At 32.5% G+C, this 16,969-nt stretch overlaps 1 protein-coding gene across 27 annotated transcripts in view; it reads left to right on the top strand.

Annotated features, from left to right (window-relative positions):
- The window catches only part of LOC132752021 (sorbin and SH3 domain-containing protein 1-like), a 107,041-nt gene that overhangs the window by 42,827 nt on the left and 47,245 nt on the right, over window positions 1-16,969 (top strand). For 22 of the 27 annotated variants that reach the window (XM_060742276.1, XM_060742266.1, XM_060742273.1 and 19 more), the window contains 6 exons: window positions 8,156-8,212; window positions 9,703-9,902; window positions 10,960-11,035; window positions 11,897-11,908; window positions 13,542-13,607; window positions 15,541-15,990. In XM_060742276.1, the coding sequence (XP_060598259.1) occupies window positions 8,156-8,212; window positions 9,703-9,902; window positions 10,960-11,035; window positions 11,897-11,908; window positions 13,542-13,607; window positions 15,541-15,990 (861 nt within the window). The remainder of the gene's footprint in view (window positions 1-8,155; window positions 8,213-9,702; window positions 9,903-10,959; window positions 11,036-11,896; window positions 11,909-13,541; window positions 13,608-15,540; window positions 15,991-16,969) is intronic. The other 5 variants (XM_060742259.1, XM_060742254.1, XM_060742249.1 and 2 more) reach the window with 4 other exon arrangements.

The following is a 16,969-nucleotide window of genomic DNA, read 5'->3' as shown; positions in this document are numbered from 1 at the left end:
GGTTTTAAGAACTTTGTATTTTTTAAGAATCTTTTATTCACCAATACGCTTTACTGGGAATAATTTATAATGTGTGCATAACTGTCACAAGAGTGCCTTTATGATCAATGGCATAAAAAGTGCTGAAATTAATGCAAATCAAATAGAAGTGATTGTAAATTGGGATTAACTTTTAAACGGATAATCTCTTTAATCTTATTGAGTTGTGGTAGTAAATTTTACACTAGTACGAATGTATCACAGTCTGTTTTGTTTGATTGCATTAAAAGAGGAAAGGGTCAATCACCTAGTTTAGTTAGATTGGTTGATATTTTGCACCACATGTGATGTGTAACTTAAGCAAGGGTAGATTAATTTGTCAAACAAGCAAAGGTAGATTGTTTTGCCATACAAGTTATGAAATTATGAACTGACAAGGGTAGATTTTGTCACACAAATTATTAGCTAGCACGATAATGTTGTCACCCAAATTATGGTAATAAATGTTTTGCTATTTAAATACAGGCTTTAGTTAGGCTTTGCTGCAGCGATTTTAAAACTCATTCTTTTATTTTTATGACTTGCAAAAGAAAACTTTGAAAGTGTATTAATATCTGAAGTATCCTCTGATTGCAGAATGATAATACATGAATGAAAGGGGGGAAAAGGAGCCTTTAGAATATATCAATGGTAAATGTTAGGGTAATATATGAGCTGTGCCATGACAAAACCAACATAATGGGTTTGCGACTGATAGCAAACAGCATGGATCCTGATCAGACTGCGCGGATGCGCAGGTTGGTCTGGATCCATGCTGGTTGCAAACGCACTATGTTGGTTTTGTCATGGCGCAGCTCATATAATGATCAGTGCATAAGCCACCTTTGTACATTAAGACCAGCTTCCACATCACTGCAGTCGGAGCAGAATTTTTGATATGTTTGAACACCCTTAAAAGAAATAATGAACAAATCCAAATACATTAGGCTCGGAAAGTCCAATAATATTCAAATAATAGCAATGTAGGGGTAATAACATTGCAGACTGGTTAAATCTTACTCATGAAAAAAGCTTATAATTCTGTACTTTAAATAACTTTGAACTTTGAAGTTTTTATTTGCTGAAATCAACTTACCTATATGCTAACACTACATCTATTTAGACAAACTGCACATTTTTTTCCCAACCAAACACCAAGAAATATGTTAATCTGATTTGAGACATGAATGAAAACTGCACGCTTGAGAAATATTATGTTAATATAGGCTTTTTATCTTTTGCCGTAAGTCTTGTTTAATGTTTATAAATATTACAGCATAATATTACAGTTTATGTAAAGTGATTATCTATTGTTTATGCTACTGATTTTGTATACAGTTAAACAAATGCCCACTTATTCACTCCAAATACTACCAGCGATTTTCTTATTGAAATTCCTGTAATCTCCCTTTATCAGCGTGATTAATTTAGATATATTGAATAAACAAGATATATATACATAGTGTGTCAATACAAGCTAGTTGTCAACAGTGGGTCTGTAAGTCACAGGCATTTAACAGATATTGATTACTGACCACAGGAAACGTTTGCTTTAAAACTTAATTGGAATTTAACGGTTTAATTTGTTTTATTGACAGTTTTTGCTATTGAGAGCAAACTCTCTGTGGTTTTTACACACGAGGGTATTTTTATCTGCGGTTTTAACTTACTCTACTTTTGACAAGTTTGAAATAATTCTTATTGAATAGGTTACTTGACTTGTAAACATAAATTGGATATATATGAATGTATATATATATATATATATATATATATAGACATCATTGAGGACAGGATATAAAGTTGTTACAGTTGTCAGGTGTAAGTAATGTCTTATTGTGATCTTTGTTTTGTCATAATTAAATGTAATATATACCTTGTTTAAATGTTTAACAAAAAATTGCATTTTGTAGGTAACTGATATGTGGGGGAAGTGTTTATCTGTCGATATTAGAGGGTATCAGAGAATTAATGCTTATCTTATGTGTGGTAAACAGACCTATCTTGGAGTTTAATAAATTTGTGCTGGGTTTTATCTTTGTTAATTAAATTTATCTGTACCTGACCAAGTTAGATGTTTGAGTATAGAAAAGGGGAGCAGTGGCATTATGGTTATTTAAGGTGTTTGCCTCTCAGCCATAGACGGGTGGGTTCGAGCCATATACTAGCTTCTGGACCATGTTTCCTGGTGTGACACCTGTATTGTTGAAAGTGGTTCAAATAATTTGAGTAAGCTAAAAACTTTCTTTATAATCTTGCTTAAATAAGTGATATTAAGAGTGATAAAAATGTAAGATTTAATTCAGTGTATTAATGTTTTATTCCATTTGGACTGGACTGAATGTTAGTTCCAAATGTTAGTGTCACAACATGGAGAGTCCATTCTGTAAGGACATAAGCATTATAAGAGCATTATGAGTCTGCTCAGCCTTGTATTTCAGGGTGACAGATTGTGGTTGCTACTGTATCCATAGACTGTTGTATTTACTCTTGTGCAGAAATATAAACACTCTTATACAGAATTTATGATCACCTGTTCAGGTAACTGCCAAGTGGAATGCATTTATATTTCTAAATTGCACTAAGAGACATTGCTGAATCAAAGATAGGCATTGACTTTGAACCAGTATAATATTATATTACTTGTTCATCTTTTGCAACATTAATTAAAGATTGGTGCTAACTTCAAAGAATGATAGCCATGTTCAAATTACTTATATCAGACAATGGTTGGAAAGAAAATAGGTGCATTTGAGATGTTTGCTACTTTAACCCATTACTTCATATACACGCCTTTTAACGCCTTTATCACCCCCCCCCCCCTTTTGTTGTCTTAAATGATGAAAAAATGCCTTATTTAGGCCCCAAACACTTGTTTTTGTTTGAGAAATGTTGTTAAAAAAAGTGACCTCTTTTTCGGCGCGGCCCCCCAACCAAAAGATACATCAGGGGGTTGCCAGAAGGGGGATGTGCCCCCTTCTGTTTGGGGGGTTTGAAGGGGGGCGGAGTCCCCCTCATCGCCAAGAAAATTTTGGACTTGTGAGAGGCTGTAAATGACCCCAGATTGATCATAAGGTAACGTGTAACCAACGCTGAAAAGCATTTGACTCTATCTCAATCCATTGAAAAGTTGCAGCACTTTGAAATCAATTTTGATGGAAAAAAACAACGCAAAATAGTGATTTTTGGCAATTTTGAGATGTCCCCTCGTTGCCATGGTAACAGAAAATTTAAGCCTGAGCATGTTGATGCAAGAGCAATGGTCCAGTCCACATTTGTGCCAAGTTTGATTAGTATTGAAGCATTTTTATAGTATTATAGCAATTTGAACTTGTAACGGGAGACATTTCAATGAAAACAGCCATTTTTCACAAAATGCTAATGAAGTAATGGGTTAAGGTAAAGTAGGTCACAGTTACCCTGAAATTTTCATTTGTGATGTAGAAAGGCTTTGATTTAAGACCTCAATCTCCTTGCAAAAGAAATACTTTTTGATTATGACTTTCCGATTCTGATATAGGTAAAATCTAGACTAAAAACTTTACTTTTTTGTATCAAGTTTTCATCTCATAATGTAATAAATAATATTTATGAGGTCAATTTATAGGTCAAGGTCATATTGGCTTCTATACTGATTACCATCAATTATGTAAGTGTCAAGGTCAAATATAGAAACAAACACTGGCTTACTTATAAAAGATTCATTTAAGTTTAAGTTTTAAAAAAACTGCATTGAGCATTTGCATTTTTTGTTTGCAGGACACTATTATTATTTAGAATTAATATGCATTGTATAGAGGTCAAAGGTTATAAAACAAATAAAGGTAATGCTTTTTTGATACCTTGATACCTTATCTATACACTTCTTTAAAAAGACTCCAAAGACTCTTTTTTTAATAAAGGCAAACATTTCTTGATCAAATGTACACTTTATTCCTGGAATCGCAGATTAGATAACCTATTATTGACACAGTAGAGATGACATGCCCTGTTCACAAATTTAAATTTCTTAAGATTATGATACAAAATCCAACAAACTTTGTTACATAACTGCATGTGTCATTGCCATTTAATGACTGTAATTATTATTACAGTTTAAAACTGGCAATAAATCCAAAGCAAACAAACTAATTGTTTTGAATGACAGTTGACCTGAAAACATGTGTTTTGAGATGACCCCCCTTGAATTGTTATCATCCTAAAACATTTGGCAAAACCTCACATTTCAGTGTTAAGGTGTTAATTCTGATATAATTTATAAAGCATATTAAAGAAATGTAGATAATTGTAGAATATACCTGTTAATTATTACGATAATTTGAATTCAAAATATTGTGGAAAATGTTATGTTAACTATAGAATTCTTGGCAGATCACGTTGTGTTATATTCATTATATTCATATGTTGTGTAATATAATCTGTTTTTGTGATTTCTCAAAATTTTACCTAGATATAAGTGAGTGGGATTTAATTTCGTGAAACAGGAAATTTAATAACAATAAAGCATGTGTTAATCTGCTTCTGTTTTGAAATAGACATTTATTAAGCAATTAACCACTTTCCTGTGTTGAGGGGTTTTTTTTTGTTATGATGAATCATTCACTGGATCATTTAAAAGGTAAAATTCTGTCCGAGTGATATATCTTAAATGTTTGTATTACATGTCAATTTACGGAAACATGAGGTGAGATAATAACATGTCTGTTTACCAATAAAAGGAGCCGGGACAACTGGTATTTTTGTTTTAGCTGAATTGATCAGTCTCATATGATACTGTTACATGCATATATTAATTTTAGCATTTTGATACAGAAATACTGTACCTTTAATTTAGCAATGGACAAGTCCAATTTCAAAAGAGGACAAGTCCATTCACACAAAATTCACATAGAAAATGATTTACCTTGCTAATTTTCTGAAATGGACCAAAACTTTGTACATGTATGTCCATGATTAACCCTTAGCCTGCTAAAGGCAATTATGATTGAACCAGCATAAAGCCGGCCACCATCCATGCAATCTGATTTTGAAATTTAAATCCGTTAATTGGAATGGACTGTTCTAAATTCAAAGCAGGGCATACCCATCATCACACCAATTTAAAGCAGGTTAAACACTAATTCCAGGTACTTCATTTTAATTTAAAATGCCAAGATAAGCCGCCTAAGCAGTTTGTCTATTGGTCATATAGTCATCTAAGTTGACAGTATATCCGGTTAACTCCCTATTGGTCATATAGTCATCTTAGTTCAGTAACCGGTTAACTCCTATCAAATCATATATAAAGGACTAAGGTGACGTTATGTTGGACAATTAGTTTGACCTGGCACATTCAGGCCAGCCTGGCTGAGACTTTATACAGTTGTCTTAGACCAGTCTAATTTTTTGCCACATCCTTAAGTGACCTATTTGTGTGTTTTAAAGTTTTGTGGATTGTCTTGGTGCCAAGATTGATGGTCTTGTGGTAATAAGATAACCAGTTGTAGGTTTACCTGTATTGTATTGTAGTCTAATCAAGATAAAATAGTCCCTGTTAAATAAACATTTATACAAATTGTGGTCCTATTGAAATTGTTCATTGTAAAAGAAGCAATTTTAAAACTTCAAAAAAATGTTTATTGATTTAAATGTAGCAAGTTTAAAAAAAGAATTGATGTATATTTTGTAGTTATAATTCTTTGGGTTTATTTTGTTAATTTTTTTATAGTATTTCTTAATACCTTTCCATATTTTATAGGTTGTTTTTTTGTGATTTACAAAGCATATTCAGTGATTTTATTTCACTATAATTAAATTATATTTTTATTGTATTTTCTTTTGTATGTTTAAAGGGGCAAAGAAAACTTATTAAACTTACTGGGAAGTTTTTTTCAGGCTTTTTTGAAAACAAAATTTTATATCTGTTTCAAAATACATGTGTACTTAATGCATTTAAATTTTGTACATAGCCGTTTTATTGAGAAAAAAACAACAACAAAAAACAACAACAACAATTAATAAGTACTTAATAGTATGAATAATGTTGCGGAATTAAAAGATAAGTGAAATTGGGGGATCAGAAATATTTCCCTCAAGTTCCATTAGTCTTGTTCCTTGTCCTTATATAGAGGAAACTATATATTTAAGTGACATTATGTCCATCCAAGGGTTACGTAGTGCAGGAACAATTGAAAGTCAAAGTAAGCTTCATTTTGCCACAGTACCTTTTATTTCAATAATTTACTTTGCTTAATTAATTCACATGGCTTAAAAACGCTGCCAGCAACAATCTCACAGAGTTTTGAGGCCTGAATTAACCCTGCTCTGATTTCAATTTTAAGGTTTAAATAATATTGAAATCCCTAAAATTTACAGTGGACGAGTCCAATTTAAAGGAGGGCAAGTCCATTATTTATATTTAGTAGGGTAATTAGGTTAATGATCCTAAAAAATTGGAAGACCTCACTAATGCTTTCAAGGTTGTAGCAATATTTATTTTGCATCAAATGAAGTTATTATTGACTTTTCATTAAATTGCTTGAATTATAATGGAAATTAGATATTGTGAGGAACCTTCAAAGAGAAATTTTACCAAATGAGCACAAATTACATTTGAATGTTAAAAAAGAATCACTATATTGAAAATATGATCTTGTAAATTGGCTTTTTAATTTTTTGATATTTGAATGGCTCAGTCATTTATGCCAAATAGCACAACGTTAAATTTATGTTTTTATAATCATGCAGAAGTTGGTAGTTCATTTTCAAAACCTGATTGTTCATTAAGATTCATGATGAATAATGATGAATAAGACATTTGAGCCGTGCCATGACAAAACCAACATAATGCGTTTGGGACCAGCATGGGTCCAGACCAGTCTACACGTCTGCGCAGTCTGATCAGGATCCATGCTGTTTGGTTACAAACCCTAGCTATTACAATTAAAAAAACTGGTAGCGGACATCATCAGGATCCTGATCAGACTGTGCCGATGCGCAGGCTGGTCTGGATCCATGCTGGTCGCAAACGCATTACGTCGACTTTGTCATGGCGCGGCTCATTTATGCTATTGCATGTTGTATTTCCCCATGCACAATATAATGAAATACACTATCATTGTTGTTTAAATTTTATCTTAATGTAGCATATGTTACATATGAATGCTTTCACTGCATGTTATGTATATATTTGTACATACATTCATCAAGACAGAGCAAATGTAGCGTAGGAACCTGTGAAATATGATTTTTTTTACTCCTTAAGAAACAATCAACAATAAAAGAAAAACTTGAAAATTTAAGTTCACTTAAGCATGTAACACTCAAGATGAAAAGTTTTAAGATGGGTAAATTATCTATGTTTAGCAGGAAGTTTTCTATAGAAGAAATAGGTTTTGTATGGATTTTTAACAAGGCATCTTCAGTTTGAACTTAATTATCTCTTTGGCGTTTTATTGTCAAAAATAATCAGCTCAGGCTTATATTGTTCAAAATAATTAAGTCACATTATCAAAAAAAAAGAAAAGGAAAAAAAAAAAACAAGAACTCTTCATTGAGTGCAATGTTAAGGTCATAGAAGATCCTGCCAAGGTCAAGCCACCTGCCATTTTTCTTATGATAACACATATAATTATTCTTTGAATGTAATAAAAAACAATTCTTTCAAAAAAAGGAAAATGCTAATGACAGTTAAATTTTTCTGGGGTGAAATGGTTTTAGAGATTGAATATTATCATGCAAAGTTTCATTCTTTAGTCTTTATTGGTACAAGAACTGTTTTGGTACAGGAGTTGTTAGGGTATTAAGAATATGAATATTGTACAAGACATGCACAAATACATGTTTTCAGGCATTTACCGTAAGTTCCGATTTTTTTTTACTTCTGAAAACACACTGTTTCTATATAAAACCAATGGAAAATAAGCATTTCAGATTTTCCCACATTTTTTTCTTGCACCCATTAGTGTGCAGGTGTGTAATACAGGATCATTGTAATGAATTATTATTTGTATTTAGATTATATTTTGTTGTTTATCATGAAAAACACATTATCTACATTTACCCACCGTTTCACTGGAAAGATTATAGAGACTATCCAGAAGCCACCTGTATAATGCATGAGAGTGTATTGTATATTTAAATGCATGTATTGTTTCAGAGAATGGTTACCCAAAAGATATAGAGTTTGTTGGAGATCCTATCTTAGTGACAGAGGGTAAGGATTCATTAAATAATGCTACAAAATTCTCAAAATTTCAAAAAAAAAGAGAGTAAAAAGCATAAATTTACCATTACCAATATTTACCAATTTTTGGTAACAGCATCTGTGAACATTGAAAAAGTTCTTGAATGGCTAAGGTACATTCAGGTGAGCAATAAAGGGCCATGACGGCCTTCTTATCTTTTATCTTATGTCTCATTAGACACCATCTTGTCTGTGATATATGTCGTCTGCCCAAGTTGATGATTAAGAGAAATATGGTATGTGCTAGATTATATATTTGCATGGTTTTTGTGTATATTATGCTAATTTCTATTTATGCATGTGTATTTAGTTAGTTTAGTCACATTGTTGTAAATATTTAATTTGAACAATATCTTTGCATGCATTTTCCAAAGTTTGATATTTAATAAGGACCAGTTGTAATACTAAAATGACTGAGGGCTGGCCCTAACATTTGTATTCAGACGAAGGGCTGGTAATTTCATATGTTTATCAGTGTCTTCAGACTGAGGGCTGGTTGTATTATCAGTATCTTCCAACTTTGAGCTTGTCACAGTATTGGTATCTTCAAGCTGAGGGATGGCCACAATATCCATACATTCAGAATGAGGGCAGGTCATAATATCAGAATTTTTAGACTGAGGGCTGATCACAATATCAGTATCTGAGGGCTGGTCACATATCAGTATCTTTAGGCTGAGGGCTGGTTTAAATATCAGCATAATCCAACTGAGGGCTGCACACAATATCAGTATCTTCAGTCTGAGAGCTGTGGTCACAATATTAGTATATCTTCAGTCTGAGGGCTGGCCACAATATCAGGATCTTCAGACTGAGGTTGTTCACAAAATCTACATGTACATCTTCAGCCTGAGGGCTGGTCATAAAATCAGCATTATCAGATGAAGGGATAAAATGTCCTAATATCAGTATCTTTAGATTGAGGTCTGGTCATAATATTAGCATTTTAAGGCTGAGGGCTGGTTACAATATCAGTATCTTCAGCTTGAGGGCAGAGCATAATGGTTTTATCTTAGGACTGAGGGCAGGTCCTTAAATATCAGTATTTTCAAGATTGCATAGGAAGATTTTAAAAGAGGACTCAGTAAACTTATCTGCGAGTTTTTCAATTCAATCAGATCATTTTTTTGCATAACATTGTAAATTGAATTTTGAAATAACAACTTGATTTGACCTGCACCAAATCACCAAATTTTTAAAGAGAAGTTTTGATTCATATACAGTCATAAATAAGATTTTATGCACAAACATTTATGAAACTTCAATTCCATGTCACAGTTGACAAGCTTCACTGGAAAATCCTTATGTATTCTGGGTAAACAAAATATATATTACTCTTGATAAAAAAGAAAAAAGCCAGCTTAGACCTGTGTTACATTGGACCCTCTATATATTATTGATTATATTGTATTATTGTTAATACAGATTGGTAAGCAGACTGTTAATTTTGTATTTTTCAGAGGGTAAAATTCCTAAAGGTGCAATATATTTGGGTAAATCTGAGTCAATGGAGGGAGATGTAAAGCATACGGACACGTATTATGCCGTGCCTTCAGAAGAGAAAACGACAGTGACCACAACCAAAGTGAGCAGTCCAAAACGTTATGAAGATATTGGACCGATTGACGAGGAAAGTGGTATGCCACTCTCGTTCAGAAAGGTATAACTTCTGTGAAATTACTACCTTTTTACTTCTTGCATGGTCTTGATAGCAATGAATTGAAAACTGAACCTTATTTGAACCATTTGACAAAATTTACGATGGTTTGAAAATGAGGCCCATGATTAGTTTCTTATGGTTTTGAATAGTTGTTTATAATCATAAAATTGTTTGACTTTCATCATCAACAGTTTAAGATGTATATGCCATATTTCTTTACAAATTATATACCACTTGCCCCTCACCGCCGTGGGTTCGAATCCCGACAGGGACTTTGGATTCTTCCATGTGAGGAAGCTATCCAGCTAGCTTACGGAACATCGGTGGTTCTACTCAGGTGCCCGTTCGTGCCTGAAATAATGCATGGAAGGGCACCTAAGGTCTTCCTCCACCAGTAAAGCTGGAACGTCGCGATATGACCTATACTGTGTCGATGTGACGTTAAACCCAAAACAAACAAACAAACAATTTATATCTTCTGCAAATAAAGAGTCTAGTTATAGTTCATTTTAGAAGATAGCAACTTGTTTTCCATATTCCTTGTAATTTGAATCATTTCAAGTTTAAAAATTTCTTTTTGTACAGCCAAAAGTAGTAGTAATACTGGACTTAAAATTGATTATATAAGCATATAATGTTAATCACTGTAACAGCTTCAATAATGGAGCAAAGCTCCTCATACATTATTTCTGACTTTTCCAGTCTTCACATAAAAAATATAAATCCTCATTTAGCCTTCACACATGTGGGTCCAAATTCTGTCAGACTTCATGTAAATCTAGCCAACTATGATTTGACGGTGGTTCTACTCTGGTCCCTGCTTGTTTCTGAAAAAATGCACAAAGGGGCATGTGAGATCTTCCTCCACCAGTAAAGCTGAAAAATGCAACATTTACTGTGTTGATATTATGGTTAAACTAACAAACTAATATGTACATGTACTGAACCTTCATGTCTGAATGGACAAATATTACCTTATGGGCAAGTGATAAGATGATTTAAACACTGTATGAATGATGAATATGAATGTTATTTTTGCCATGTTTGTAACTTATAGAATGTTGAGGAAGACAAACAGCATGATTGGTATAAACAGATGTACAAAAGTTTACACAGAACAAAGAAAAAGGAAGGTAAAAAAAACACTTTCATCTTTTAAATTTTCAGACTTTTGTTTGATTTAAACAGGCATGCAATAATTGATATAACACAAGGATGCACAACTTTACTGTTCACTGTAGCAAATTAATGTTGAAAAGAAGATTTATATATTGGGTTAAAATTTAATGTAATCTTCATGGTACATAAATAAACACTGTAAATTATTAGCAAAAACTGTAAAAGGTCTGTTTAACAGATAAAAGTTATATTGGAGCAAAACAGTTATCAAATTACTTTAAATAATAAAGTGAGTTTTCGCTATGCTTCAATCATTTGTAACACCATTCCTTCCATCCAGGAAGAAAAGCGTGGGAAATAAACCATGTTGGATGTTTTTTTACCTTATTGATATCCCCTCCATTGTCGGATAAATGAAGGGATTCTGCTTTGTTTTTTTTGCACCATAAATAGTCATAGGTATTGCCTTACCTGCAGTGAAAAAGAATTTGCGTGGGGTTTACAGACTGATTTTACAAGGGCAAAGTGTGATGTAAAACCCAATCAAACAAGGGCAAATTGGAAACCTCACTGTTTGGATGATAAAAGGTTAAGAATGACTAGTGCTTTATGCATCAACATTCAACAAGGCAAACCTTAATACCTTGAACCATAACTTTAGCCGTGTTAGTAGACGTAGATGCTGTTTATTGACTAGAGATACCATAAAAACAGTGCGAAGTCACATTTTTATTTAAGTACATAAACATATGAGCTTTATGAAGCACATTTTTAGTTCAGTACATTTTGTAACACCTGTTTTATTGTTTTATAACATGTTTTTATTATAGTTGTGTGTAATTAAAAAAGAAAATGTTATTTTTTTCTGTGGACAGGAACAGAATCTGGTATGATTATATTGTTGTGCCCATGTTGTCCTATATATCTTTCTATTACAATTTCCCATATCTATTTAATGCCTTTTCCATATAATTTACTTTGAAAATCATTTCATTTTATGGGCATTCCATGCATCCTTCAAGCAAAAAATGATTTCTAAATATAAGCTTATAGCTTCCTACGTAATTGAACTAAAATAAATTCTGTATAAACTTAATATAGGTTTATAAATATCTGCATTTTATTGACTAATATTATGATATTATTCGAGTATGGATATTAAATTTCATTATATTGATGAAAGCAGGAAAATTAATACCCCATGACAATTTAGTGCTCTTTCATAATATAGAACAATGTAGTCTAATAAACAAGATACAAATGTGAATGAGATCAAATATTACAGATAGAAGTTATTATCCTATGAATCTCATGTATGAGATTAAACTGCATGAAGTTCCGGATGTTGTACTTATATGATGATTCTATATCTACTTCTGTATCTACAGTCTTATCTGTCCGTCTGTCTACCTAACATCTGTAATACCTTTTAGACTTCGGCTAACATTTCCCCATATAGGAGTGATTAGGACTTTTCTATCAATGCTGTTTTTGTTCCTTAATTTATTTTTGCTCTTTCATTTAACTATGAATTGTTCCTAGCTAATTGCATGGCATGTCAGTTACTCAAACTTCTGTAAAGTAGCATGAAATGTTATTATGTAAGTACCAAATTTTGTAGAATTGTCATATTAGCAATCCTTGAAATATTAACATTCTTCCTTACATTCAAGAGAGCGATGTGAGGTCATTATGGTCCTCTTGTAAAATATCTCGAATATCATCCTTTCCAATTTACATTGTCATTCTGTCTAGGATAGAAGTTGTTTCTTGTGTTATTTATGATGAGAGAAAGACATAGGAAGTCTAGTCTACACAAAGGACATACTCTAGGGAATGTTAATATATCATTATATATCTGTCTAGTTTTGTTGCTGCGTTGTTTTATTATATGATTTTATATTTAACAACTGTAAAACAATTTCTTATATACATTTCCACATAATCGCTGGCGGAAGCATATACCGGTACATTGTATTTGCATTTGTTAGTCAATTTAGATATACAGGTTCTTTTAGAGTGCAAGTCAGAGTAGACAGTGGTCCAGTGGTAACACTGCCTGGTTATTTTTGGAAGGACACCACAATGTGATGAGAGTCCTATATTGTGGTGTTTTACACATTGCATATTAGGAATCTGCAATTGTTGATCCTGTCAGGATCTTAAGATTCTTTCATGTGAGGAAGTTTTCCAGCTAGCTTATGAAAGGTTGGTGTCTCTACTAATGTGCTGGCTTGTGCCTGAAATAATGCACAAAGTGGCACCTTGGGTCTTTCACCACCAGTAGTAAAGCTTGATTGTCGCCATAGGATCTTTACAGTGTCATCGCGACTTAAAATGCAACAAAACAAACAAAATATTCCGGAATGGAGTAATATTAGTTCCACCCACTTTATCCCTTTTAGAGATAGAATAGCTAACATTCTTCTGGAGTGAGACGATTTCTTTTATAGTCATGTACATTCATTTGTATAAAAACAAAAATTTTGGAGTGACCTTTTTATGCTTTCTATATTTCAGCAACAAACAATTACAAGCCAACCTACCAGTTTCCAGATGATGATGATGATACCAAGTCACTTGATGGTAGTTTATATTTTATAATAATTAAAGTGGTATTCATAGAATTTCTTGAATTACCTCCCTTTTTGATTGCTTGAATACTTATCTTTCATATGTAATCAACATATCAAAATTTTATTTTTTGGAATTCTTTAGGTTACTGCTATCAAATTGAATAATTGTGTATAATTATGTTTTTGCTATAATTTTTTTGTAAGAATTTCATTGTAAGCCTACAATGTAGATTAAAAAAGGGAGGTAATCAAGAAAATTCTTTGAAATGGCCAAGTTATGTAACTTTTAATTGTGTAGGAATGCCTGAATGAAAGATTAAACTGAATGTGTAAGAAATGTAACCAAATTAGGAAATAGATATTATAATTATTATTTTGAAATTTTTAAGATGGTGAATTTAAATTCTGAGTATAGTTGTGCACTTGGTATGGTGGGTTTGCATGAATTCAATGTTATATATTGGTCATTAAATCATTCAGGTCACATTTTTATGGCCAGTTAATGGAACAATGAATTTTTATGTTAAAATTTATTCTGCCATAGGAAACCTTATTTTGTGCCTTTTACGCCTAGTCATCATTAAGACGCATTTCAAATTCATTTTATTTCTGCCAAAAGTTTTATTTTCACTGAGTTATTGCCCTTTTATAGTAAGAGTAGGCATGGATATATTTCTAGCGTTCATATTTAATTTTTAATTGATTTTGATGAAGTTACAATTTTGTTTGCATTTTTTTCTGCTTATCTTATATATTTCATATTTTCGCTTTAACTAGTGTTATGGTTATTAAAAGTGATTGTTATATATCTATCAAACATTTAGCTTCTGTTTTTTTTTTTTACTTTTGTGATTACGTACATTAATAATTTCCCTCTGTGCTTCAAAAGCTTGTCCTTTATGCTTACATGAAATAGGCTTGAAGCATTGATGTTGTCAAATTAAGACTTTCTTAGTTAGTATCTCTTGAGTCTTTAAATTTTTAACCAGTTGGAACCAGTAGTCACCGTCAGATTAGCGTTTACCATCAGTAAAGAGCCAGGCCAGTCTGTACATCCTTGCAGTATGAGTAGGCTTTATACTGTTGTTAACTCTTGTACATTTTGCATTTTGATATTGAAATCCCTTAAACTTTGAATGGACTGTCCCAAATTCCAAGCAGGACAAGTCAGTTCAGAAGTATCAGTAGGTTAAGACTAAAAGCCTGTCTTTAGTAATGCAAAAACTGTTTTTTTAACCTCCAGTATCTTTGGAGCTTAAATTTTAGTCTTTGACTCAATTATTTTTTCATATTTGCAATTTCTCAAAACAAATAAAATGGCCTTTGCAATGGTGTTGCATGTTGGGTGAGCATGTTAACTTCTTGTGAAATGTTGGTATTAAATGTGAATATGACAACTTTCTCTTTACATACAGTCTCTTATCTCAACACCTATTAAAGTTTTACATCTGTCAACAACTCACTTGAATTTGACCAACTGTATGACCATTATAATTTGAAAGCTTTGGTAAGACAATATTTTCAGTACCAAAAATTGTACTGTCACACTGTAGGTCAGACAGCTCAGTTGCTGCTTCTAGTTATATTAACACTATAAAATTATCTTACTTGATGACAGAAAGTGATCCAATATGTTTAATATTTACATTGTTCCCTAAAAGCTTCGGTAATGAAGAAAAGTCTCCAGCTCGCTTATTGATGGTTGATTGATCTTCTCAGGTGCCCAGTCATGGCTAAAATAATACATGGAGGGGTACCTGGCATCTTCCTCCATCAGTAAGACTGGAAAGTCACAACAAAATAACCTTAATAGTGTAGATGGCTGTTAACAGATGTATTACTTTGAGTTAGGTGATTTTCTATGTTGTATATAAATTATGTATGTATGATAAATGTTATTTCTTTGCATGATTTTTGCATGATTTAGTATTATGTGTCCACAGTTACAGAGCCGTCTTCAACAAGCGAACCGTTAACGGAAGAATCAAAGTCCTACTTTTCACTGGCATCGCCAAAATCTGCATTTTCGCCAACAAGTCCTAGTTTGTCATCAAAGTGTTCGGAACTTTCTCCATCATCACCTAAACTTGCAGACATTTCTCCGCAAAATTCACACTTGTCACCTAGAGGTGGTGAGAAAACATCCCCTGGTTCACACCACCAATTCTCACATAGTGCAATCAATGACACATCCTCTGCTAAATTGTCGAGCTGGTCTAAATCTGAGAAATCGGAAAAAACTGACAAATCTGAAAAGTCTGATAAAAGTAAGTTCTCAATAACTAGTGTATCAGAATCCCTGAGAAGAGATGCGAAGTTTCCTAGCGGAAAAAAGGACAAATCGGATGAGGTATTTTTTGAGAAGTCCGGAAGCAAGTCAGATGATGAGCAAGGTATAATTGGTCATTGCAGGGCAGTTTACGTGTATAACACCTATCTCTAACAACTTCCTAACATCTTGAGTTGTTTTTTTATCCTTTTCACCTGTATTTTTACAAGCTTTTATTTTTTCTGTGTGTGTGACAGAGGGAGAACAGATTTAGTTGATAGATCTTCTTCTGTTTTATTACTTTCACTCTGACATAGCTGCTGTGAATTTAATTTAACACTTGTCATTTTCAACAATAAATTTTTAGTTCTGGACAATAGTCAAAATTGAAATCTGCAACCAAACAGCATAATATTATAGTCCAATTAGACTGCATATTGGGTCTCCATGACTGAGTTGACATGGTTACTGACATGGTTACACTAGCTGCTGTCTGCAGTGTGTTCAAATCCCTACAGGGAGGCACTTTGAACATTTTCATGTTAAATAGGAAACTATCCAGCTTTTTCATGCAATGTTGATAATATTCTCAGTCGCCATATGATATTTAAGTTTGATGATTTGACTTAAAACCCAACCTCACAAAATTGAGAGATTTCTACCAAGAAAAAACCGGCTTGCATGACTACTGTAGGCACAATGTTTTAAACAGAGAAGATAGACTTGGTATTGATGCTTTGCCAGATAACTTTAATCATTAAAAATAACATTTTCTCCAATCTCGTATATATATAACATTCAAAATCATTCATTACTCAATTACCTCCCTTATTCTGTATTATATTAACTTTTAACATGTATTTACTATAATATTCAGGGTTAATTTTAATATCATTATATGTAATCAGTTTATTAGATTGGGTTTTCAGGGATTACCTCCCTTGTCCCATATTTTAACTATTTACCATAATACACAGGGTTTATTTTAAAATTATCATATATTATATGTAATCAGTTCATTACACAAGGTCAACAAGGATTACATCCCTTATTTCTGTAAACAATAAATTATTTTATGTTCTGTAAATCAAATATTACATCTT

This window comes from Ruditapes philippinarum, unplaced genomic scaffold (genome assembly GCF_026571515.1).
Source record: "Ruditapes philippinarum isolate M1 unplaced genomic scaffold, ASM2657151v2 ctg2591_1_1_1_1, whole genome shotgun sequence".
Taxonomy (NCBI): domain Eukaryota; kingdom Metazoa; phylum Mollusca; class Bivalvia; order Venerida; family Veneridae; genus Ruditapes; species Ruditapes philippinarum.
The sequence above is the reverse complement of the archived record's forward strand: the minus strand, read 5'-3'. Positions and strand labels throughout refer to the sequence as shown.